This window comes from Bos indicus x Bos taurus, chromosome 22, assembly GCF_003369695.1.
Source record: "Bos indicus x Bos taurus breed Angus x Brahman F1 hybrid chromosome 22, Bos_hybrid_MaternalHap_v2.0, whole genome shotgun sequence".
Classification (NCBI taxonomy): Eukaryota; Metazoa; Chordata; class Mammalia; order Artiodactyla; family Bovidae; genus Bos; species Bos indicus x Bos taurus.
The window spans coordinates 50,216,504-50,240,909 of NC_040097.1; the positions used below are offsets into that span (position 1 = coordinate 50,216,504).

The following is a 24,406-nucleotide window of genomic DNA, read 5'->3' on the forward strand; positions in this document are numbered from 1 at the left end:
CTAACATTGGAGCCAGCTGGTGTCCTCTGTTCCCAGGTGACTCAGTGATGAAGAATCGCCTGCCAATGCAGGAGATACAGAAGAGACGCAGGTTCGATCCCTGGGTCGGGAAGATTCTCTGGAGGAGAAAATGGCAACCCACTCCAGCATTCTTGCCTGAGAAATCCCATGGACAGAGGAGCCTGGTGGGCTATGGTCCATGGTGTTGCAGTCAGACATGACTAACTGGCTGAGCACACAACATAAGAACCAGAGAGAAAGGAGCGGGCCTGGTTCCAATGGTGTATGTGGTTTATGTATTTGTGCCTTAAAACACAGCCTGAGCAAGAAGGCAGAAATGAAACCATGTAGTCCTACAACAACAGTGTTCTGGAAAAGAATGAGATTGTCATGTCAACACAGGAGCTGTTCCCTGCTCCTTTCAATCGAAGTAAACATGATTTCCCATGGAAATGGCAAGCACTGAGGGTCACTCAGCTCATATTACAAGCAGTATACACCAGAGGCCAAAATTTCTTTTGGTTTCTGTAGGGAGAGGAAAATCGCAATGATTAATAGAGGGAAATGGTCTAGTTTTGCCTGTATGCAAACTGTTAAGCTCTTGAGAAGGAACAAAATAATCCATATTGCCTTCCCCACTTTGACCACTGAAATGAATCAGTATCAGGGGTTACCAAAACAATTTTCTGTCTAAAATAATACAAGGTGTTCACCAACTGGGTTCATTAAAAAAAAAAGCAAGTGCCTGTGACGTCCCTGATGGTCCACTGGTTAAGAACCTGCCTTGCAGTGCAGGGGAAGCAGGTTCGATCCCTGGTCAGGGAACTAAGATCCCACATGCCACAGGGCAACTAAGCCCTTGCTCTGCAGCTAGAAGTCCGTGTGCGGCAACAAAAGATCCTGTATGACGCAAGGATGATCCCAATTGCCACAACAAAGACCCAAGGCAGTCAAATAAATAAACACTTAAAAAAGCAAGCACCTGAAATTCAACTTAAATTTTGGTGAAATTCAACTTCACCAAACCTCACATTATTTACTGATTTGTTTGCATTTTAACAAGTCTAAAACCTTAGATGACAATCAGAAAAAGGAAGCAAGCAGCCAAGTAAGCTAGTACAGAATTTCCCATTTCTTTGCCTTTCTCGGGTCTAAGTTTCGCCTTTTATTTTGGAGGGAGGTGAAGGGGATCAGAATACATCACCCCAAAATGTGACACTTTGGTACAAGGATTCTTTTGAGATGAAGGCATCTGAGATTCAACAGACGCAGAAAGAAGCCTTCCCGGAGCCTCCCTTCTTTGATTAGAAGCAGAAACTCCAAGAAGGATCGCCATAAAACCCCTCTCGCGGGGAATTCTTATGACCAGGAAGGAGACAAACTGAAACTTGCAAACAGCAAAGAACATGCAGAGACTATGAATTTTGGTGTAAATACATCAAAACAAAATGAGCTCCATCGAGACCACCTCTGGACTGAATCCACCAATAAGCCTGGCTCCACTCTCCCCTGCAAACGTCTTTCAACACTTGGCCACCATCCTTCCTACTCGCCTCCAGATGCTGTGCACATCTGACTACAGTGCAAAGAGAGCTGAATAAGAAGCACTCCTAAAGACACAGGGACTTCCCTGGCAATCCACCTTAGGGCTCCCAGCTCTCAATGCAAGGAGTGTGGGTTTGATCCCTTGTCGGGGAACCAAGGTCCCCCATGGACCTTGCAGCCAACAACAACAAAAATAAACATGAGAGATGGAAGAGTCAAGACAAAACAAACAACAAGGAAGGGAAGGAGGCAGCAGCTCCGGCGTCCAGTCAGCCTACCTTTACGTAGGTCGGATCCCACTGGAGACACTCCTTGGCAGCCCCGTAGGCCTCGTTCCATTTCCCAAGGCTGTAAAATGCATTGGATTTGTTGCACAGCAGCACAGCCAAGTCCCTGGGGGGAACCCTGTGGGAAAGGACCAACCGGTAGTCGGTAAATAGTTGTACTGTCCTGCAAATACAGAACCCAGTCCTTGAAGGCCACAGTTCTGATACTGATTATTTTTGCCATGGTGATGGGGTTTCAGCAGGAAATGTCCTAATTATACCTATGACATCTGACCCTCACAGCCTACAAAGGTGAGGTCATCTGCAACGTCCCAGGCGCCCTTCCTCACTCCCAAATCCTCTCCTCCCACCTTTTCATGACAAATGTTCTCAGCACCTCGAGTCCACCTCCTCTTGACCTCCACAGGACTTTTACCCCTTAGAGTCCACTGGTGAAGATGCTGTAAAAAGGACAACTGGTCCTCAGGGCGGAGAGGTTGGGAGTTCTCACTGAGCCTTCACAAAGTCCAGACACCGCGGGAGCCACCGCACATACACGTGCATGCTGAATGGAGCCAGAGCTCCTCAGAACACATGACCACACTGTCCCCACGGAGCCTGTGAAAGATGCTGGGTGAGCACTGTTCTAGCACATAGGCAGGGCCACCCAAATGGGAGGGGACCCAGGGCCAGAGTGCAAAAAGAGGCACCCATACCATGTGGCCAACCTTCCCTGTCCCATACAGTGGCCACAGACCACATACAGCCATGTAAATTTAATTAAATCAGAAAGGCAAGCTTCAAATTTAGAACTACAGGCACTCTTTCAGGGCCAGTGAGCCAGGCCGGTGCCCCTCACCACTCTCTCTTCTCTTTCCATCTCAGCCTTCATCCTGCATTGCAGGAGATGTGATGTCCAAGCTCAGTCCTCACCCCTAACCTTGGAAGGCACTCTGAAAACTGCCTGCAGGTAAGAGGCCCATGCAGATGCTAGGAGCAGGGACCTGGACAGGAATTCTGGGGTCCTGGTGGAAGGAAGCAAGGCTCTGAGTGGGTAAAGCCCCTGCCCCAGACTCCCTCCAAAGGGAGGGCACAGCTGGAGTAAGGCAAAATCGGGCCTCAAAAGCACAGCAGGTCAGGGCCCCCCTGCCTGGTTCTTTGTTGTTCAGTTGCTAAGTCATGTCTGACTCTTTGTGACCCCGTGAACTGCAGCATGACAGACTCCCTTGTCCTTTACTATCTGTCTCTCAGAGTTTGCTCAGATTCATGCCCATTGAGGCAGTGATGCTATCTAACCATCTCATCCCTGCTGCCACCTTCTCCTCTTGCCCTCAATCTTTTCCAACATCAGGGTCTTTCCCAATAAGTCAGCTTTTCACGTCAGGGGGTCAAAGTACTGGCCTGGGTCTAGGGGTCATACTGCTGCAAGGTTATTGCTGAAACCAAGTTGGAAGAAGCAAAACACAAAATATACCATAAAAAGTCAACAGAAGTCCAAGTGCTGTTTAATTCAAGACACACAAAATGGAAAAGCAAGGCTTATACTTCCTTTTTTTGAACTACTTTCATGTAAAAATAATACAAACAGGAAAGTTAGGTAATACAGATACCCACAAAAAAATAAAGCAAAGTAAAAATCTCCTCTACTATGTCCCCACCCGCAGGGCTTTCTGTATCTAGTTTTTCTCCGTGAAGTATGAGGGCCCAGAAGCTCAGAAGAGGTGCTGAGTCTGTCAGAGGGTAACTGACAAGGGAGCTGTGACCACAGTGTAGTAGACACCAAGTGTCCAGCCCAGACACCATGGCCAGTGCAGCCAATCCTAGCAGGAATGAGTGCGGGCTGCAGCTAGGATCTCCTTGAGCCCCATTTATCCTCAGCCTTATGGGAGCTGCCTTCTCTCCAGGAAGTTATACCCCTGTTATGGATTGTGTTCCCACCAAATACATTTGTTGAATCCCCAACCCCTAGAGTGATGGTATTTGGAGCAGGGGCCTTCAGGAAGGTGATTAGGTTTAAATGAAGCCAGGAGATCGGGGCCCTCATGATAGAATTAATGCCTTTATAAGCAGAGACATCAGAGTGTTCCTGTTCTCTCCACCATAGGAGGACACAGTGAGAATGTGGCCATCTGCAAACCAGGAAGGGAGCACTTACCAGGAATTGAACTGGCCGCCACCCGGACCTTGGACTTCCCAGTCTCCAGAACTGTGAGGAACAAATTCCTGTTGTTTACTCCACCCAGTCAATGGCAGTTAGTTATTGCAGCCTGAGCTGACTAATCACCCCACTCTCTTGGACAATTCCTAGGGGCCAGACAGCCTACCAGCTAGTGAGTGAAGAAGCAACAGGTATCAGGTATCAGAAAGGTCAGACTCCTTGTCTTAAAGAGACAGTTCTGCAGTACAACTCAGGGTCCAGAGCTGACTCCAGTGGAGACACCATCCCTACCCGATCCTGCTTCCCTCCGTCCCCTTCTCCCCAGGACACCTGCTCGTGGACCACAAGCCCTGTGTCAGCTGGCAGCAGCAGGAAGGCAGGTGACAGGTGATGGGCTCCGGGATCTGTATCAGGAAGGTCCCATGAAAGGCAGGACACGAGGGTGCAGGCAGGTGTCCCTTTAGCTGTCATGCATCTGCTATGTGGTGGCGTTGAGATGTGAGTACTCACCATGTGGTCAGTCTACCACCACAATCTGACACTACCTTTTTCTTTGCAAGACAGAAGGGGAAGTCAAATTTCCCCCGATGAATGAGGCACTCTACCAGCTCTGATCTGAACTAAGAGGGGGCAGAATGACAGAACTACAAGCCCAGGTCAGTTACAGTCAATTCCAATCCAGCGTAGACACAGGAAATAGGAGGGAGGAGGTGGGAGCCATGTGTCAGGAACTCAACTCAGTGCCACTTCTAGGTACAAGTTTACGCTGTATACTCCCTACAAATGTCAACCTCTGCTTCCTCTATTACAGCTGTGCCAAAGAATGATGTGGTAACCTCTGGGGACCCCCAGGACCACTTCAGGTAGTCCCCAAGGTCAAACTATCTTCACAATTGCAGTTAGCTGAATAATGGGTTCCAAATAATGTTTTCTTTTATGGCAAAAGGAACTTGGGAGATGGGATTAATTTAGGATCTTGAGATTAGGATCTGGAAGAGGATACGATCAAAAGTGTACTTGTAAGTGGGAGACTGAGAGAATCGGCCACAGGCAGAGGAGAAGGAGATGTGATGACAGAAGCAGCGACTGGAATGATGTGCTTTGAGGAGGATGCAGGAAGGGACCACAAGCCAAGGATACAGGCAGCCACTCAAGGGTGAAAGAGACAAGGAAATAGAGGCTCCTCCCCAAGGAACCCGGCTTTCCTGGTGGCTCAGATGGTAAAGTGTCTGCCTACAATGCAGGAGACTGGGGTTCAACCCCTGGGTCGGGAAGGTCTCCTGGAGAAGGAAATGGCAACCCACTTGAGTATTCTTGCTGGAAAATCCCATGGATGAAGCCTGGTAGGCTACAGTCCATGGGGTCGCAAAGAGTGGGACACAACTGAGCGACTTCACTTTCACTTTCCCCAAGGAACCAGCCCTGCCAACACCTTGCTTTTTAGCCTCACAAGACTCATTTTGGACCCCTGACCTCCAGAAACACAAGATCATAAATGTGTATTGTTTTCATCCACAAAGTTGGTGGTCATTTCTTACAGCAGCAACAGGAAACTAATACAATAATACCGAGACTTAGGTGCCTTTTTCACAATCCTTCTCTCACATGTGGATGGGGAATTTTCCAAAGGCTACCTGGAGTGTGATGTCACAACAGACTCAATGCAGAAACAGATGTGAGAAGCCAGATGTCTTCCACTGAGACAGACATTAAAGAGACTTGCAAATATGTAAAATGTGAAACTCTTCTCACTACATTTTTGGTTTTGAAAAGTAATTCCTCATAAAAACACTGCTTGTGTCAGCATGTCACGGGTTTATTACTGATATTTTAAAATAACGAATAAATACATATTTTAAATGTTTCTCAGTTTTGAGTTCTAATACAGGCTTTATTGATAACTACACCAACAAAAGCTCTCTGGGATCCTCCATAATTTGTAAGCAGGCTGTGATCCTGAAATGTTTGGGAACAGGTCTGCTAGAAGCGGAAGGGGCAGGGGAAGAGGTGAGCCTTAGTTCCTGGTGGCTTGCCCTGTGGCCAGGCCAGTGGCTTAACAGCACAGATAAACAAGATGGAATGAATGGCAAGTGCAGAGGCTTGGAGACAGAGTCGGTCATGCCAGGAACTCTGCTGGAACCAGACAAAAGGGAAAGTTTTGCAAGGTTGATCAACAGCCCCCTGGGTTTCAGTTTCTGTTTCCTGAATTCCTCTAGCTTCACTGAGACTGACTCTGCAGAGAAGATAAACAGAAAGTGGGAGGAGAAAAGAAACTGAAACTAGCTGGTGTGATAAAAAGTGAGAAAAAAACAAAAGCAAGCGAGTGAGGCAGGGAGAAAATCCAAACACTTACCCCCACTGGTACAACTGCAGGAGAATCTGGATGGCTTCATCGTACTTTCTGATGGCCAAAGAGAAGTTCCCACTCTTAAAACCCTGGTTGCCAGATTCTTTCAGCAGCTCGGCGTAAGCTGTGGGGTCCATCCTGTGAGGAGACGAGGGAAGGCTGGCGCACGGGCTTCCGTCCTCTCCCCATCTGCATCGCTCGGAGTCTGAAGGGGCAGGTTGTTCATCCTGGCCCCTCCCACCAGCTGAAGGCACACCCTGCCCACACCCCTCCCCACCCAGGGACCAGACTGAGTGTCTGATCGCAGACGGTTTCTTTCTCAGTTCTTTTCTGACCTCTGGAGCAGCGGCCAGAACGATTCCATTTATTCTGTGTTAATGACCAGGTAGGCTGTAAGGAAGGAGGCAGCTTCCATGCCCCAGAGAATCTGAAGGACCTCCCTGGTGGTCCAGTGGTTAAGAATCCGCCTGCCAATGCAGGGGACGTGGGTTCGATCCCTGGGCCAGGAAGATTCCACAAGCTGTGGGGCAACTAAGCCTATGCACCAGAACTACTGAAGCCCAAGTACCTAGAGCCCACGTGCTGTGCAACGAAAAAAGCCCTTGCGATGGGGAACCCGTGCACCGCAACTAGAGTAGCGCCCCCACCCCTACCCCGCATGCGCAGCAGTGAGACCAGTGCAGCAATGAAGACCAAAGGCAGCCAAAATAAAGAATAAACAAAAATTTTTTAAAAAGATGACATGAAGCTGGCAGGTGGTGTGCACTAGATAAGTGGCAGCTCTTCCCACAACCGCCACAAGCATTTCTCTCTCATTTACCCATTGCAGCATCTCAGAAGGAGGCACCATTTTCACTGTTCAGATGAGGAAACTCAGGCTCAAGAAGTTCAAGTCACTTGCTTAAGGATGGGCTAATGGGTGTCCCCAGTTCTGACCCCAGTTCCAAGTTTCTGCCCTTGACCCTGTACTGCATCGCCTACTCACTCAAGGAGTTTAGAGTCCTTCCACTGTCTCCAAAGGTCCTAAAAGCCTTGAAGTATTTGTCCCTGAGATTGCTATTGTCCACTTACCTGTCTGCATCCCCTGGGAAGCCCTTACCCCTTTCATGACTCCTATTTCATTCATTTGGTAGCCCTAGCACAGAATGGGTACTTAAATATTTGCTGTGTAATGAATTAGAATGCCAGACCCAGAGAGGCTGCTTGTTACCGATTCTCTCTGGTGTGGCCTGGAGCCCTGCCCACCTGATGGGGCTTCAGGAAGTGTTTGCTACACCAAGGTAGTGGACAGGAGAGGCCTCGCAGAGCCTCGAGAAGCAGCTGCCAAGCAGGCAGGGAAAAGGTGGGGGTCAGGGACTTCCTTGGTGGTCTGGTGGTTAAGACTGCTTCCACTGCAGGAGGCATGGGTTTGATCCCTGTTCAGGGAACTACGATCCTGCATGCCACATGCTATTGCCAAAAGAAAAGTGGGGATCAGAAGAGATGTCCCATAGAATTTTCTCCTCTCAAGATATCAGAAGGAGAGGTAAGGCAGTGGGGAAAGTCTTAAAAATGAGGACACTTCAGGTGGTTGCATAGGCCCTGCACCTGTGGGGGCAGTACAGTCTATCGAAAGCCTTCTTGACCAGCACGATCATTGTACAAAGAATAATCCCTGTTGTTTGTATCATTTCAAACCTTGGCAAGGGGTTTGGGAGGCAGGGAAGCCAAGCCAAGCAGACAGAAGTGGTGGCTTATTTTCCTTTTAAAATATTTATTTGTCTGTGGTAGGTCTTGGTTCTGTCGTGTGGGATCTAGTATCTCCAACCAGGGATGGAAACCGGGCCTGCTGCATTGGGAGCACCGAGTCTTAGCCACTGGGCCAACAGGGAAGGGGAAGTCCCGGTGGCTTATTTTAAGCCCATGAGTTAACTGGACTTTTGAACTGCATTCCTGCATTCACCACGCAGAGCTATTCCAGAATGAGGCATGTTATTGCTAAACAAGTCAAAATTAAAAATTCCACCTAGACTTCGCATTAAATAATCTCTAGATTCTATGACTCACATTTATACAGAGATGACAGAGGAGACCATGAGAAAAAGTTTATACAATTGATTAGAGAATGAAAACATATGTTTCTCCTTCAAATATTGCCAGCCAGGCGTCAAATAAATAATTTTAAAGTGGCCATTTTTGGACAGCTAGAAATAGGAAATGTCTGTAACAACTGACAAAGGGTTAATATCCCTCCCCCTTTTTTTTTCCTTTTGGCTGCACCACGTAGCTTGTGGGATCTTAGTTCCTCAACCACGGATCGAACCCAGGCCCACAGCCGTGAAAGCACAGGGGTTTAGCCACTGGACCACTAGGGAATTTCTGGTACCCCTCTTTTATAAAAACCTTTTCACTGCAAGAAAGGATCAACTTGATCAAAATGTGTAAGGCCACAGTCAGAAAATTCACAAAGGGATACAAGTAGTTGCTAAATACATGGACAGTAGATATCCAGGATCACCATCACTAGTAGCAAAAGAATGAAAAATTAAAACAGCAAAGGGTCACTAGGAAATACTTAAAAGAGTGACCCCCAATGGTGGGAGCTGTCACATCCGGCTTACAGGAGAAATATACTAGATCACTGATATACTTAGCCTCATAGACGTTCACCACAGTGAAAAACCAGAAATAACCGTAAATATTCCATAATGTGTAACGGATTTGAATCAGTTGTAAAGCACCCATATGGTAGAATACCACACAGTTATTTTTAAAGTCATGTTGTAAAAGAACATTTAATGATAGGCTACGTTAGTAAATCAAAGATAGAGGCTACATAAAAAGGCACATAATCCCAAATTAAATTTTAAACACATCTAATGTACTGAAGACATGCCAGAATGTTAACAGCCTCACCACTGGAATTAGGTAGGGTTTTAATTTTCCTCCTTGAGCTCTTCTGAATTTCCAATTGCCAGAAAATGTGCCACCTTCATAATCAGACCATAAATGTTATTAAAATGAGACTCTTTAAGGGCTTAATTAAAGAATTCAAACACAAAATGTTTCCACTGTACTTACAATAAAAACGATTCACATCTGATTTTTCTCTAGAAATTAAGTGAGCTCTAAATGTTATGAGTAGACATCCAATGTTTTCATCCCCTTACATCTTGGCTTTTTCTTGGTACAGTCACACGACAAGGGAAAGGGGGATTGCCAACCACAATGAAAGTTTTTTGCTTCTCAACAGGATTTATTGACAGTTACACCTTCATTACAGGGAAGAATGCTTTACATGGCTGCCTCAGAATGCTTAGAGCTCTGCTGTCGAGTCTTTTTTTTAACAAGTGAGCAGTCTATTTATAGGATGAAACTGTTAAACACAGTGGTAATTACCTACCGTAATGACAGTACTCCTAAGAACGAATCTCATCATGTCATTTCATTCTTACCAGAAGCCCCAGGAGGTAGGCTGGATTGTGTCCCCATTTGACAAATAGGCAAACTGAGGCGAGGAGCACTCAGGGCCTTGCCATAGTCCCAGGGATAGGGGTGGTGCTGGAATCCAAGCCTAGGTGGACTGGCTTCGGGGGCGAGACTCCACTCTGAAGAAACCAGGCGGAGGCTAAACAGTGAGCGGCAGTCAGACCCCACCGTGTGCGGCACTGGCGGGCCACACATGGATCCATCACAGTCCGCACTTTCAGTTTTTCTGTTTGTTTTGATGTGGACCGTTTTTTTTAAGTTTTTATTCAATTTGTGACAATATTGCTTTTGGTTTATGTTTTGTTTTTGGCTGCGAAGTATGCTAAGTCCTGTCCAACCCTTTGCTACCCTATGGACCATAAACCTCCAGATTCCTCTGTCTATGGGACTTCCCAAGCGAGACTACTGGAGTGGGTTGCCATTCCCTCCTCCAGGGGATCTTCCCGGACCAGGGATCGAACCTGCACCTCTTATTTCTCCTGCACTGGCAGGCAGATTCTTTACCACTAGTACCCCCTAGCTCCCTGACCAGGGATCAAACCAGCACCCCTACCCTGGAAGGTGAAGTTGACCACTGGACTGCCGGGAAAGGCTCCTGCACTTTCAGCTTTGTCAGCGGGGCTGAAGCTAAACGATCAGAAGGTAAAGACAGTTTCACAGGGGCAGAGTCTGCTTTTGCTCAGTTTCACTATATCCCCAGGAGGATTCAAGGTCCAGTTGTTGGGAGGTGGCCAGGGCTGCTTGGCAGAGGAAGCAGAAGTAAGAAAAATGCAAATGCACTGGCGAGGTTCTGAAACTAGCAAGTTAAAAACAAAGCAGGCGTGGGCTGCTGTCACTTTGTGTGTGTGTCTTTATTCTGTTTTGTCTTTTATTGAAGGATATTTGATTGTTACAGTGCTGCATTAGTTTCGGGTATACCGCAGAGTGATTCGGTTATACATGCACATATCTATATTCTTTAAAAAAAAAATTCTTCTCCATTATAGTTGCATTGTGTGTATACACATGAAGAGTTCTATAACTGACTTACAGGCGCCAGACTGCAAACAAGATGGGCTCCAGGCAGCTGAAAGGGGCAGAGAGAGAGGCTTTTCCTCTGTCCCTTATCTGGGTACGACATAACAACTTAACAGCAAATTTGTTTACTTTTTTTGTTTCTTGGTGGTGGGGTTTTTTTGTTTTTGTTTTTTAATTGAAACCCTTTCAAAACATCCTCAAAGTAGTGAACAATCCAAGATCAACTCTGGAAAGCTGGGGGTACAGACAACTGCAAAAACAGAGGGCAGAGACAGCAATTCTTAAAACCGACTCCTTCCTGCTCCCACAGAAAGGTGGGCACAGACAGCACGGGATAAGAATGCAAAGTCAGGACTCATTTTGAGGACTACGATTTGCTTTCTTTGCTGTTCCTTCTTTTTGTCTTGGGGGAAAGGGTGCAATTTCCACACTTCCTGCGCTGTCTTATTCCCACCTCTGAGCACTGTGTTGTCTTTCTATCCCATCCAACATCTACTATACACAGATGAGCAGTACCTGCCATCAGGAGCTCAATCCTCATGTAATTACTTCCACACAATATCTTGACATAGAACATGGGCTTACAGGTTGCCACAAATCCTCCGTTCAGTGCCCACAGGAGTACGACTAAAAAATTATCTCATGGCTCCATAACTTCCCATAAATACAGAACCTTAAGTTTCCACCCTACTCACTCCCTTAACAAATAGAGCAAAGACGCACAAAAGCAAGACCCAAGTGTACAAAACTGCTCCTGACCTTGCAAAGCAAGCATGAAGAAAATGTTCTGACGTGATTTTATGAAGCAGCTTGGTTTCTGTCTGAGGGGGACAGGGAAGTTTCAGTCCACAATTGATCCCTGCTGTTCAGAATTGCCGATACAGCCAACTGAAAGTCCTGTTTCCCCTGATGCTCATATTAAGACTGGACTCATCTCAGATTGACTCACTCTTGTCCTGCAACTAACCAGTACTTCAAAGTATGCTTTTTGTTAAATTCTTAATGGAACATTTCTCTGTGAGGAGAAAAGCAGAAATAGGACTCCTGGGAAGGTCATAAGTTCATGCTGCTGCTGCTAAGTCGCTTCAGTTGTGTCTGACTCTGTGCGACCCCATAGACGGCAGCCCACCAGGCTCCCCTGTCCCTGGGATTCTCCAGGCAAGAACACTGGAGTGGGTTGCCATTTCCTTCTCCAATGCATGAAAGTGAAAAGTGAAAGTGAAGTCTCTCAGCCGTGTCCGACTCTTTACGATCCCATGGACTGCAGCCTACCAGGCTCCTCCATCCATGGGATTTTCCAGGCAAGAGTACTGGAGTGGGGTGCCATCGCCTTCTCCGAGTTAGGTTCATATTGCTTTACAATTTGATGTTTATGGGCTAAAAATTAACACAGGACAGAAAACCCTAAACAACAGGGTCCTACTGTATAGCACAGGGAACTGTATTCAATACCCTGTGATAAACCATAATGGAAAAGAATAGAAAAAGAATATACATATATATATAACTTAGTCACTTTGCTGTAGAGCAGAAATTAACACAATGTAAATCAACTATGCTTCAGTTAAAAACAACAACCTTGTATCTGTCCAACCTGAGAGACAAGACATAGACTTTCAAAGAAAAACCAGAGTAATAAGAAAAATTTTAATTAAGCAAATATGCAAGTCTATACATAATTCTCATGGAAACTTTTATTTGGGGATTCTCTGACAGTTCAGTGGTTAGAATTTGGTGTTTTTATTGCTAGGGCCAGGGTTCAATTCCTGGTTGGGCAGGGGGGATTTTTTTTTTTAATCTCTTTAACAACAGCCACTGGCACTTGTAAAATTGCAAGACTGATGTGGAAAAAACAAACAAAACTTTACTCAAAAGATAGTCTTGAATTTTAAACTTTAATACACAACATGTTTCTTTTTTTAGTTTTATTTTATATTGACGCATAGGGCATGGCAACCCACTCCACTGTTCTTGCCTAGAGAATCCCCATGGACAAAGGAGCCTGGTGGGCTACAGTCCATGAGGCTGCAAAAAGTCGGACACGACTAAGCACAGGTAGTTAATTAACAATGTTATGTTACTTTCAGGTATATAGCAAAGCGATTCATTTATACATATACATGCATCTATTCCTTTTCAAATTCTTTTCCCATTTAGGTTATTACAGAATATTGAGCAGAGTTCCCTGTGCTATATATAGTAGGTCCTTGTTGGTTATCTATTTTAAACACAGCAGTGTGTGCATGTCAATCCCAAACTCCCAATCCACCTCTCTCCCCATAACATGTTTCTGTTTGGGAAAATTCACTATTACAAAATATCAAATCCTCTCTAAATTAATTAATGTACTTTCCAAAAAAATTCCAATTAAAAAACATGATATTTAAAGAAATTAATGCAAGAATTCTCAAGTTCATCTTAGAATAAACAGGACAGACTAGCCAAAATATTCTTAATAAAAGAAGTATAAAGAGAAAATCTTTTCTGACATTTTTAAATGTATTTATAAAACTCAACTAAGTTTTAAAAGTATGATATTAACATGAAAACAAGCAGATCAGTGGAACAAAACAAAATATCCAGTAGTAGACATATAAAAGAATTCCATGTATGAAAAAGGTAGCTCTTAAAATAGACAGGGAAAGAATGAATCGTTGGTAAAACTGGCACAATATCTGGAAAGGATGTTAATTTTTCTTTTTGGCTGCAATGCCTGGCATGCAGGATCTTAGTTCCCTGGCCAGGAATTGAACCTGCGCCCTCTGCAATGGCAGTGAGGAGTCTTAACCACTGGACTGCCAGGGAAGTCCTGGAAGTTAAATTTCTAATTCATAGTATTTGGTAGGCCAAACAACAGACACACATACACACACTCCAAAGATGCCCATGCCCCAACCACCAGAACCTGTGAATGCATTACGTGACGTGGCTAAAGGGCCTTTGTAAATAGACAGAATCCAGGCTGTTTTGTTGTCGTCATTGTTTAGTCGCCCAGTCGTGTTTGACTCTTTTGGGACTCCATGGATTGGGATTTCCCAGGCAAGAATACTGTTATGGGTTGTATTTTCCTCCTCCAAGGGATCCTCCCCATGCAGGGATCAAACCTGCGTCTCTTAACATCTTCTGCATTGGCAGGCAGATTCCTTACTACTAACAACACTGGTGCGTGTTCATTCACTAAGTCATGTCTGACTCTTTGTGACCCCATGGACTGTAGCCCATCAGGCTCCTCTGTCCATGGGATTTTCCAGGCAAGAACACTGGAGTGGGTTGTCACTTCCTTCTCCAGAGAAGCCCTTATCTAGGTGAGCCCAATCTAATTATATTAACCCTCCAAAGCAGAAAAACTTATCTGGCTAGAGTCAGAAAGATGCTGGAGAAGCGGAAGGCAAGAGAGATGCAGAAGCAGACGTGAAACCTGAAAAAGACTAACCCCATCGCTTCGTGCCTCGAAGATGGAGGGGAAGCAACGGGAAGGGATGTAGGTGGCCTTGGAAAGAGAGAGAGGCTCCTGGGTGATAGTCGGGTAACAGGAACCTCAGTCCCACAGCTGCAAGCAACTGGATCTTGCCAACAACACAAATGAGCTTAGAAAAGGATTCTGGGCAGACCCTCCTAGCCGCCAACATCTTGATTTCAGCCTCGTGAAACCTGCCACAGGAACCAGACTTCTCACCGACAGACTGTGAGATTATCCGTCTGCATGGTTTTAAGCCACTGTTTGTGGGCATTTGTTACGGCAGCTAAAGAAAACGAATACACATCATACACCAAAATTCCTTCTAAGTCGATGGAAAAAAAAAATGCTAGTGTCAAAAAGACACCAGGGCAGTGAAAAGCAATGGCTGGCACACGCAGCAATGTGAAGAACCTCAAGAATATTATGCTAAGCCCGACTCAGAAGACTGTAGGCTGTGGGATTCTATTTGGCTGATGCTCTAGAACTGGCAAATCTAAGAAAGCAGAAGAGCGGTTACCCAGGGAAGGAGACAGGGTTACTGACTGGAAAGGGGGATAAGAGCACTTTCTGCGAGATGGAATGTTCTCTTCGGTGATTGGGGTGGGGTCACACAGGTATGTACACTCATCAAAGCTCACTGAACAGGATCCTTAAAATCTGTGCCTTTGCTTAGATGCAAATCTCTCATTTTTTAAAAAGCGTTGAGGAAAAAAAAAAAAGCCCTAAGAGAAAATACAGCTACAGGTTTCAGATTATCTTCAACTGCTCTAGGAGGAAACCTGGTCAGATCTAATCAAGTGCCACACACACAGGGCCTTTGCCCCAGTAGTTCTACTTCTGGGAATCAATGTTGCAAACCGATTGCACACACAGGAAATGGTATGACATTATTCACTGTCTAATTGTTTATAATAATAAAAGACTGGGACGAGCTTGAATGGCCATCAACAGAGGACTGGTTTAATAAATTAGAGTGCAGCTGCCCCCACAATGAAGTATGCACTTTCTTTAAAAACAAAGAAAAAAAAAAAGGGTGAAGATGAAAAAAAAGGTGAAGATGCTTTGTATTTCCTGATCTGGGATAATCTGCAAAATATTTTTGCACAAAGCAAATGCAGGATAGTGTATACATTACACTCCATTTTGTGCAAAATTTTAAAAGACAGAGGGGAGAGCTAAATAAGAATATATAGATCTGCATTTGCTTATATATGAATAAAGAAATTCTGGAAGGATGCATGAGAAATAAAATTACCTTTATTGGGGTACGGGGTGGAGGAGGGAGACCTAATCCCACCTTTTCATTGTAACCTTTCTGTATTTTTGATTCTCAAATTACATAAATTTGGAGAGGCTTTAATGCGATAAAAAATTGTAAGTATCTTCACATTTAAGAAGGCCATTCTAATGATACCAAAAGCAGAAACCACACAGTGATAGCCATGAATTCATTAAACGTTTAAAACTTCTGTACATCAGAAACCTCAGAAAGTAGTTTAATAACACCCTAAGCAGCAAGATTATGGATGGAGAATCAGTCTCACACACAGCTGATGACAAGACTTAAGTAGTACAGCTTCTCTCTACAGAAATACACAAGCTTTTCACACAGCTGCTAGGAATTTATTCTACAGACATATTTCATTCAAGGACATGAGGATATTAATTGCCTCATTGTCTGTCAAAGCAAAAAGGATACAAATCCAAGAGCCCAACAAGTGGAGACATTTATACAAAGAATGTACCACTCAGAATAGAACACTATCATTGTTAAGAATAAATAGGGCAGATCCAAATGAAGAGATGTCAAAATACGCAACGAAGGTGAATAAAGCCAGTTGGAGAACAATTTGTAGAACAACTTGGAGAGTCTGAGGACAGGTTAGTGTACTTGTATATATCTGATTTGATCTATTGGGAGAAGACACTAGAGAGACACTTAAGAGAGGAATAAGTGGAGATCTCTGGGGAGATCTGGAAAAAAATGGAGAGGATGCTCCTCAACCATGGGAAAATAGCTTTCTGTTAAATCACCCAGTTTGTGGTCATACAATTTCTTACTGCAGACCTAGGAAGGTAATACCTCTCTGAATATGTTCTCAGAATTACTAAAATAGAAAGGATTTCAGAAAGTGAGATGGTTGGGCTAAAATTTTCAGAGCAAGGGAAATGCTCTAAGCCAAATCTCCCCAGGCTCAGAGATTTGGGGGGCCCGACCACGGTCACACCGGGGTATCAGGGCTGAGATCCAGGCTGATACCTGTCTCCACCCAGCATCCTGGTCTATAGCACCTGTGGGTGGGCAGGGAAGCCAGGACTAGAACCCACTGTTGCCCAAAATCCAGGAAGGTTCAGGTTAGTGGTACAGGCCATGGAGATCTCCATTATTTCTGTGTGATCCTTGTAACATTTACAGAACCTTTGTTTTGTTTACCCAGCAAAGAGAAAATATTTTGTTAAAAAACACAGCCCTGAGGTTATACAGAGTGAAGTAAGTCAGACACAGAAGCACAAATATTGTATGGTGTCGCTTATGTGTGGAATTTTTAAAAATGGTACAAATGAATTTATTTACAAAACAGAAACAGAGTTACAGATGTAGAATAATCTTATGGTCACCAGGGGGGAAAGGAAGGAGAGGGATAAATTGGGAGATAGGGATTAACATATACAGACTACTATACACAAAATGGGGCTTCCCCAGGGGCTTATCGATAAAGAATCCACCTGCTATGCAGGACATGCAGGAGACCTGGGTTTGATCCCTGGGTTGGGAAGATCTCCTGGAGGAAGGCATGGTAACACACTCCAGTATTCTTGCCTGGAGAATCCCATGGACAGAGGAGCCTGGTGGGCTACAGTCCACAGGGTCCACAAACAGCTGGACACGACTGAAGTGACTGAGCACGCACACACACATAAAACAGATAACTAATAATGACCTTCTGTATAGCACAGGGAACTCGACTCAACACACTGTAATGATCGATATGGGAAAAGACTGAAAAAAAGAGTGGATACACGTATGTGTGTAACTGATTCACTATGCTGTACAGCGAAAGCTAACAATATTGTGCATCAACTATACGCCAATAAGAATTAAAAAAAAAAAAAAAAACATAGCTCTGAGGGAAGGGAAGAAAAGACCATAGCCCTCAGATCTGTTTTCACAGGGGTTCTCTGAAATTGCCAGTCAGTTAAGCAGCTGAGAAAAATCTGTGATTCAAGGCCTTGAATGAAGAGTGGAAGGGGTCAGTGCTGTCAAGTATGAAAATGGACCCAAATCCTTCTCTCCTGCAATTGTTCCTTTGAATGGAAGGCCAAGGTGCGTGCAGCGGGGTCCAGGATCTCACGTGGGCTCTGGGTGCCAGACCTGCAGGCCCGAGAGTCCCCTTCCCTGGGGTTTTGGACTGGAACTTTGGGAAAAGTTCCCCACTCAAGTAGGCAGCTCCAGACGGGCGCAGCCTTATCCCCCACCCCAACCCTGAAAAGAAAACCCTCTCGGTGAGAAATAACGGTACCTTTACCCAGAGAAAGGAGGGGCAGAAGGAGGGCCTTCTGGGGCCCTACAACCCCACATTTCCCTGCCTCTGAGGCCCACAAGCTCCTTGCCCCTTCCCTGGTTGCCAAAGACAGTAGCAGCCTTCCAGAACCTTCCACCTTTTGCCCAAGTCCTTGGCAATTTTTCTTTCATTGACTAGTGCCTATTCCCCCCCTCTCTACAACTTCACATTAGACACAGCTCCCTATCAGGGGTTCTGCCTCCCCCCACCCTCCCACCCAGCCCTCTGATCACAGTATTCCTTCCTGCAGGGCCTGATGAGGCTTCAGAATGATTTCGGCATCATTCTTTCTAGGTGGCCACACATTCACACCCCAGATGAGTCCTGTGTGCCATTCTGTTTGCATAACAAACACTTGAGCCAGAATGAATCTGTGCATCCAAGCATTAACACTCAAAGTGCCCTATAGCAGCCCAGTGCAAGTCACCTGTTCCCCACCTCACCCTCAGCTCTGTCTCCCCTAAGAGGCATGCAGGTCCCAGAACAGCCATCCCCAAGCTGGGTTCACACACACCCTCTGGACACATCCTCCCCATCTTTGTTATTAGCTCTCCTTGCCCCAGACTAAGGGGCTTCCCAGGTGGAGCAGTGGTAAAGAACCCACTTGCCAATGCAGGAGACACAGGAGACTGAGGTTCAATCCCTGGGTCAGAAAGATCCCCTAGAGAAGGAAATGGCAACCCACTCCAGTATTCTTGCCTGGGAAATCCCATGGACGGAGGAGCCTAGGGGGCTACACCCCATGGGGTTGCAAAAGAGTTGGACACGACTGAGTGACTAGGCACACACACGCACACCTCAGAGTCACCCAGCTCCTGCTCAACTTCTTTATCACCATCAGTGAGACATCCCTGGATCCATCAGATAACAGGCTGCGCCCTGGTTACAAAAGCCCTCCAGGGTCTTGAGGCCCCACCCCCACCTCCTCTCAAGCACAATTTCCATAGACGTTCCAAAGGACTTTCAGACCTGTGGTCCTCCTCCCCCACTGACACTCTGAACCCCAGCAAACCTGTCACCTGCCGCGCTCACCCCAGCTAAAGTCAGCCCTGCTGCTGTTAACATTTCTGCCCAGGCCCTGTGTGTGTAGCTTTTAAAACCGCTTAGGGCCCTGAGTTAGGACCTAACCAGTTTTCAACATATTAAATATATTTCCCCCACAGTCTCAGTATTTCAGGCCCTGTGCTAGGTCTCAAAAGCTCCATGCTAGCCACTGTTTTTCTGCTCTCCCCCGTAGACTGAACTCTTAAGGCACAAACTAAATTTTACAACAAGACACAAATGTTAAGAAAAGCCAACCACACAAAGTACAAATCAAAAACAACCAAGATCATACTGCCAAAGCTGTTGGTTATTGGGGGAAAACCAAGGAGAAAGATGACCCAAATTTATAAGCACCTGTTGAAAATCCAAAAGTCAGCAAACAGGGCCACATGTCACCTGTGATATGACAGTGCCAGGCACTGAAAAATGCTAACAGCAAAGAATAATCCTATAAATCAGTGACTCCTAGATTTTTTTTTTTTTTTTTGACAAACAGTAACATTTGCACACACAGGAAAGAAATCAAAGGGAGCCTAAATAAGGTTGCCAACTCCTTGATTTGCCAAATCAGAATTTTTTTTAAGTGTACCATCTTAAAAAATAAATAAATGTGTGCCATCTGCTGTCTGCATAATTTCACAAGAGACGGAATCTTTTAACTCCAAAAAAAAAAAAAGACAAGAAAGAATGTAAACTCAGATTAAAGAAGTTCATTCTCTAAGGAAGGACAAGCTAAGAGCTTTTGGGCACATTTTAGTATTGGATAGTGTGCAGGTGAAATGAAAGGCAAATGTTCCAAGTCTCTAAAACCACCAGGGCACTGGAAATATTGCTGAAGGGCCGAGAAGGATACATCTCAACTCCTGGCTCAGAAGTGGAGTCTTAATCACTTGACCCCCAAAGAGGAAGGCCATAAGGAGACCCCCCTCCCTGTGGTGGCCAGTTTCTCCTGTGTGTGCCACAGACTGGCCTGTTTGCACTGTACTATCTGGATGAAGGCAGTCCTGGGTAGCTGCATGATAACAGGTAAAATTCACCAAGCACTTATTCCACGCCAGGCCCTGTGCTAAGCCCTTCTCAGACATTCTATCATCAAATTGTTCCTAACAGTGCCAGTGAGGAAGGTATAATTATGATCCCAGTTTTACAGGTCCAGAAACGGGTTTAATCGAAGAAAAGGGACGTCTCTAAACAAGGCACAAACCTAAGTCTGATACCAAAATCTGTGTTCACAACACCCTGAGAGGTTAAGTGAAGAAAGGGTCAGGGGACTGGGGAAAACAGAAAGGGTGGCTTTGAAAATGAAAATCGAATGCCCAAAACAGTGACCCTGAAAAGTTGGCATTCCGGACTCTGCCTGAAGACCAAAGAGGGTGTTCCATAGGGGCACGCACAGGCTGCTCAGAAGTCTTGACTCAGGATCTGTGCTAAATCCAGGTGGCCCAGCTACTGCCACAGTCCCGGTATTTGGGCTTCCCACTCTCCCTCAGAGCACCTGGGAGCTACGGATGGTTGTGAAGTGGGAGCAGCCCCGAGGAGGGCACAGCCCCACCCCCACCCCACGACAGCCCTAGAACAAAGGTCAGCCCAGGCGGGCTCCGCTCCACATCCCTTCCCAGGCCCCTCTGTAATATTTTGCTGCTGCTGCTCTTCATTTGCTAAGTTGTGTCCAATTTTTGCAACCCCCTGAACTGCAGCCCTCCATGCTACTCTCTGTGGGATTTCCCGACCCAAGGATCAAACCCATGTCTCCTGCGTGGTAGGTGGATTCTTTACCGCTGAGCTACCTAGGACCCTGTAACATTTTAGATGCAGATTAATGGCCTCTGTTCCTCCTCCCACCCCTCTGAAAGGCAAGACAAACCAGTGGAGAGCCTGAAACACCATCCACTGGGGCCTGGGAAGGGTCCAGAGGTGCCCAGGAGCTCCCCTAAATAAGAGTCTCCCCCAGACAGGGTCCCTGAAAGGCACCTCCTCAAAGGGAGGTACCTTAGCAACGCTGGGGAGATCTGAGTCCCTCCAAAGTTCTAGCACCAGCTGACAGGTTCCTGAAACACAGGGTTTTGCCCTTGGTCTTGAAAAAAGTGTGAACTTTGGCCAGGCTGAAAAGACAGCCATCCGTTTTCCCAGCCTTCTAAATAAAATACAAAGCTGTTTAAACACACACACATCCTTCAACTTACCTTTCCAGCCTTCTCCCTGTTGTAACCACATGATCCCAAATTCATCTGGCCCCTTCCCAGTCACACAGCTTTGCAGTCACAAGGCTGGGGCCAGCCCCACAGGGAGGACAAGCGTGCCTCCTCCTCACAAAAGACCAAGTCCACAACCCTGGGATCCAGTCCCACTGGGGCTACGCCAGGCCTGGGGTCAGACAGCCAATTCCCTAACCCTCGCCTTCAGTTTCTTTAACGCTAAACACGGCCGGAGTCACCTCTATGACTGGACTTCCTCTTTCCTCAGCCAGTCAGCAAGCACTGAGCACCTTCTGTGTGCCAGGCCCTCTGCTAGATGCCAGGACATGTGCAGAGACCCACGTCTCTACTGCCCTCATGAAGCTCACACTCGGGGGCAGAGAGACCTGTAAAACGGGCATTGCTTACAGTATTTCTCCGAGGAATAAATAATACATGAAAGGCATTTAACACAGAGCCAGGCACAAAGTCAACTATCGGTAGCATGCACGAGGGCTAAGCCGCTTCAGTCGTGTCCAGCTCTTTGCGACCCTAACGGACTGTAGCTCGCCAGGCTCCTCTGTCCTTGGGATTCCCCAGGCAAGAATACTGGAGTGGGTTACCATGCCCTCCTCCAAGGGATCTTCCCAACACAAGGATCGAACTCGCGTCTCCTGCGTCTCCAGCACTGCAGGTAGATTCTTTACTCACTGAGCCCCCTGGGAAGCCCATATTGGAAGCATACAAGGTAGCATATTATATTGGTTTAGCATACAAGACTTTTTGCTCACCGTTTTTCTTTTTTCCTCTTTCATAAAACAATATTGTTTAAATATAATTGATATATAACCTTTTGTAAGTTTAAGGTGTGCAGTGAGTTGATTTTTTTTTTACAGTTTTTTTACTCTTTTGGCCTAGCCTCGCTGCATGTGGGACTCTTACCTCCCCAACCAAGGATCAAACCCACATCCCCTGCATTGGAAGCCGGAGTCCCAACCACCAGACCGTCACCAGGGAAGTCCCCAAGGTGTTGATTTTATATTTATCTGTTTCAATATGCTTGCCACCATAGCATTAGCTAATACCTCTATGATGACAGACAAGTATCATTTCTTTTTTGTAATGGGAAAAATGAAGATCTAGTCTCTTGGCAACTTTGCGGTTTATAATACAATGTTGTTGGCTATTATCATTATGCTGTGAGTTAACTAGATCTCTAAAACCTATTTATCTGGGAGTTGTTAAAAGACATTTACCCACCTCCTTCCTCATGGCCTCCTGCGCATGCCCAGTCCAAGAGGACCATTCCAGGTGGGGTGAACCAGTGGCTACGCTCACCTAGTAGAACCTCTACACACGTCCTCGTGACGTGTTTGTATATAAGGAAATGGTGCTCGTCATTATTCTTCATAATAAGCTGCCCCCTTTATCTGGAATGACCCTCTCTTCTCCGGCGCCCCTCAATCCGGCCTGCTGGAAGTGCCCTCCATCCGTCTGGGCGTAGCACAAAGCTTACCTCCCAGACTTCGTCCAGGGATGGAGGATTCAGGAGCTGGGAACCCTTCTGGAAGGCTTGTCTGCATGTCCACTCACCCTTTCTCCCTGGGCTGCCTGGCACTGACTCTGTTCTGCCCCCGTTAGCAGTGCCTAGGTCTCACGTGCTTAAATCCTCCATTGGCCAGGATATGAGGTATACTGGCCCTCTGGTATGTGAGGAGCACAACTGCCTTGGAAAGCGAGAAAGCAGAAAGTGGCAAGACCAGGTAAGACGCTGACGGGAGAACAAAGGGTATATTAGAGACAAAATCTGAGTCCACATTACAGAGACCTTTAGTAACTGGACAGTAGGTTCAGACTCCAGACGCCAGTGAGCCTTCGAAGTTACCAATTTTTGAGGCTCGAGGTAGAGTGGACCCTGATGGACAATGGATGAGGTGATCCAAGGGTGACCACAGGCGAGATCCCCAGGGACCGCAGCTGGACACGAAGCTCATCCCAGTTGACACTTGTGATCCAAGTACTTTTCACAGTAACTCAAACTACTCAGTAGAGTGCGGTAATTCTCTATATTTTCTGTTGTGCAGCTTCCCCCCAAATGGCCTGGTTTCCTCTGAACATGCTACCCTATAATGTGCCACTCTGGCATAGTGATTATTATTTTGTATCAAAGGTAGTTGAGAAACAGCTGGTGAGAAAAGGACACTCTGACCCTCCTTCCCCCTCTGAAAGCAAAAAATAAATTTCCCATGGGAAAGGCACCCTCTCTGTACCAGAAGGGTAGGAGGCATCCTTATCAGCAGAGATAGAGAATGTAGGGTGAGAGAGCTGTGTAAACAAACCTTATTATTTTTTCACCAGTTTATTACCCCAAGCCCAAGCCCCTTTGTCAAAGCTCCTTGTTTCTTTGCCTAAAAGGCCTAAAAGCTTCCTGAATCAGTTAGACTTCTTTGAGTCTCATATTTTTATGGCGCACCCATATGCAGGAAATTAAATTTGCTTTTCTCCTGTTAATCCCTTGTGTCAATTTTAATTATTAGAACCAGCCAAAGAACATAAAAGGAAAGAAGGGAACACTTTTCTACCCCTGCACCTTCAAAAGGTCATCACCGTTTTCTAAGGTCAGCAATCTTTCTTTTCATTGACAGGAGGACTCAGCACTTACAAGATAAAAACATCTCAATCTAGATGTCACCAGAACTTCAAACAGAAATAGCTAAATCCAGACTCGGCTTGTCTCCGACAAACACATAGGAGGTCCCACCAGCTCACCAGGTTCAAAGAAGCTAAGACAAATGTGCTATGGGGATGCAGGTGGGCACTGATGCTGATGTTGAACGCCCAGGCAAAAGATGGAGTTGATTCAGGTAAACTGGGTCGGGGTTTACAGGTAAGGCTCAGTCACACTTTCAGATGTTCCATAAAATCAAGGAAACAAAGCAATGCTTACTTAGGAAATCTGAGACAAAGAAAAATGTCTGATCAGGCAAAATGGACAACCTTAGTGACCGAAGGGAAGAATACTGATCTTGGTTTGGGCATTGCGACATTTTGGGGTTCGAAAGATGTCTGTTTACCTGCTTCAATACCTTTTTTTAAAGTTTCTTATTTTGCCTTTTTTAAATTTTGTATTGAGGTATTTCAGGTGAACAGCAAAGGGACTCAGTGATATACATCCATTCTCCCCCAAACTCCCCTCCCATCCAGGCTGCCACATAACATTGAGCAGAGTTCCTTGTGCTATGCGGTAGGTCCTTGTTGGTTACCAATTTTAAATATAGCAGTGTGTAGTTCCCCAGTGGTCCAGTGGTTAGGACTCTACATGCTTTCACTGCTGAGGGTGTGGGTTCATTCCCTGGTCAGGGAA

At 45.8% G+C, this 24,406-nt stretch overlaps 1 protein-coding gene and 1 long non-coding RNA gene across 4 annotated transcripts in view; one reads left to right on the forward strand and one right to left on the reverse strand.

Moving 5' to 3' along the window:
- The window catches only part of LOC113880443, a 37,753-nt gene extending 34,721 nt beyond the window's left edge, over window positions 1-3,032 (forward strand). Inside the window, exon 3 of the long non-coding RNA XR_003507747.1 lies at window positions 2,697-3,032. This is a non-coding gene — a long non-coding RNA (uncharacterized LOC113880443). The remainder of the gene's footprint in view (window positions 1-2,696) is intronic.
- Window positions 1-24,406, reverse strand: part of TRANK1 (tetratricopeptide repeat and ankyrin repeat containing 1) — a 97,574-nt gene that overhangs the window by 68,870 nt on the left and 4,298 nt on the right. For 2 of the 3 annotated variants that reach the window (XM_027522628.1, XM_027522627.1), the window contains exons 2-4: window positions 6,323-6,454; window positions 3,967-4,017; window positions 1,824-1,950 (exon numbers count right to left, since the gene is read on the reverse strand). In XM_027522628.1, coding sequence (XP_027378429.1) covers window positions 1,824-1,950; window positions 3,967-4,017; window positions 6,323-6,453 — 309 coding nt within the window. In that variant the 5' untranslated portion in view covers window position 6,454. The remainder of the gene's footprint in view (window positions 1-1,823; window positions 1,951-3,966; window positions 4,018-6,322; window positions 6,455-24,406) is intronic. The other variant, XM_027522629.1, reaches the window with a different exon arrangement.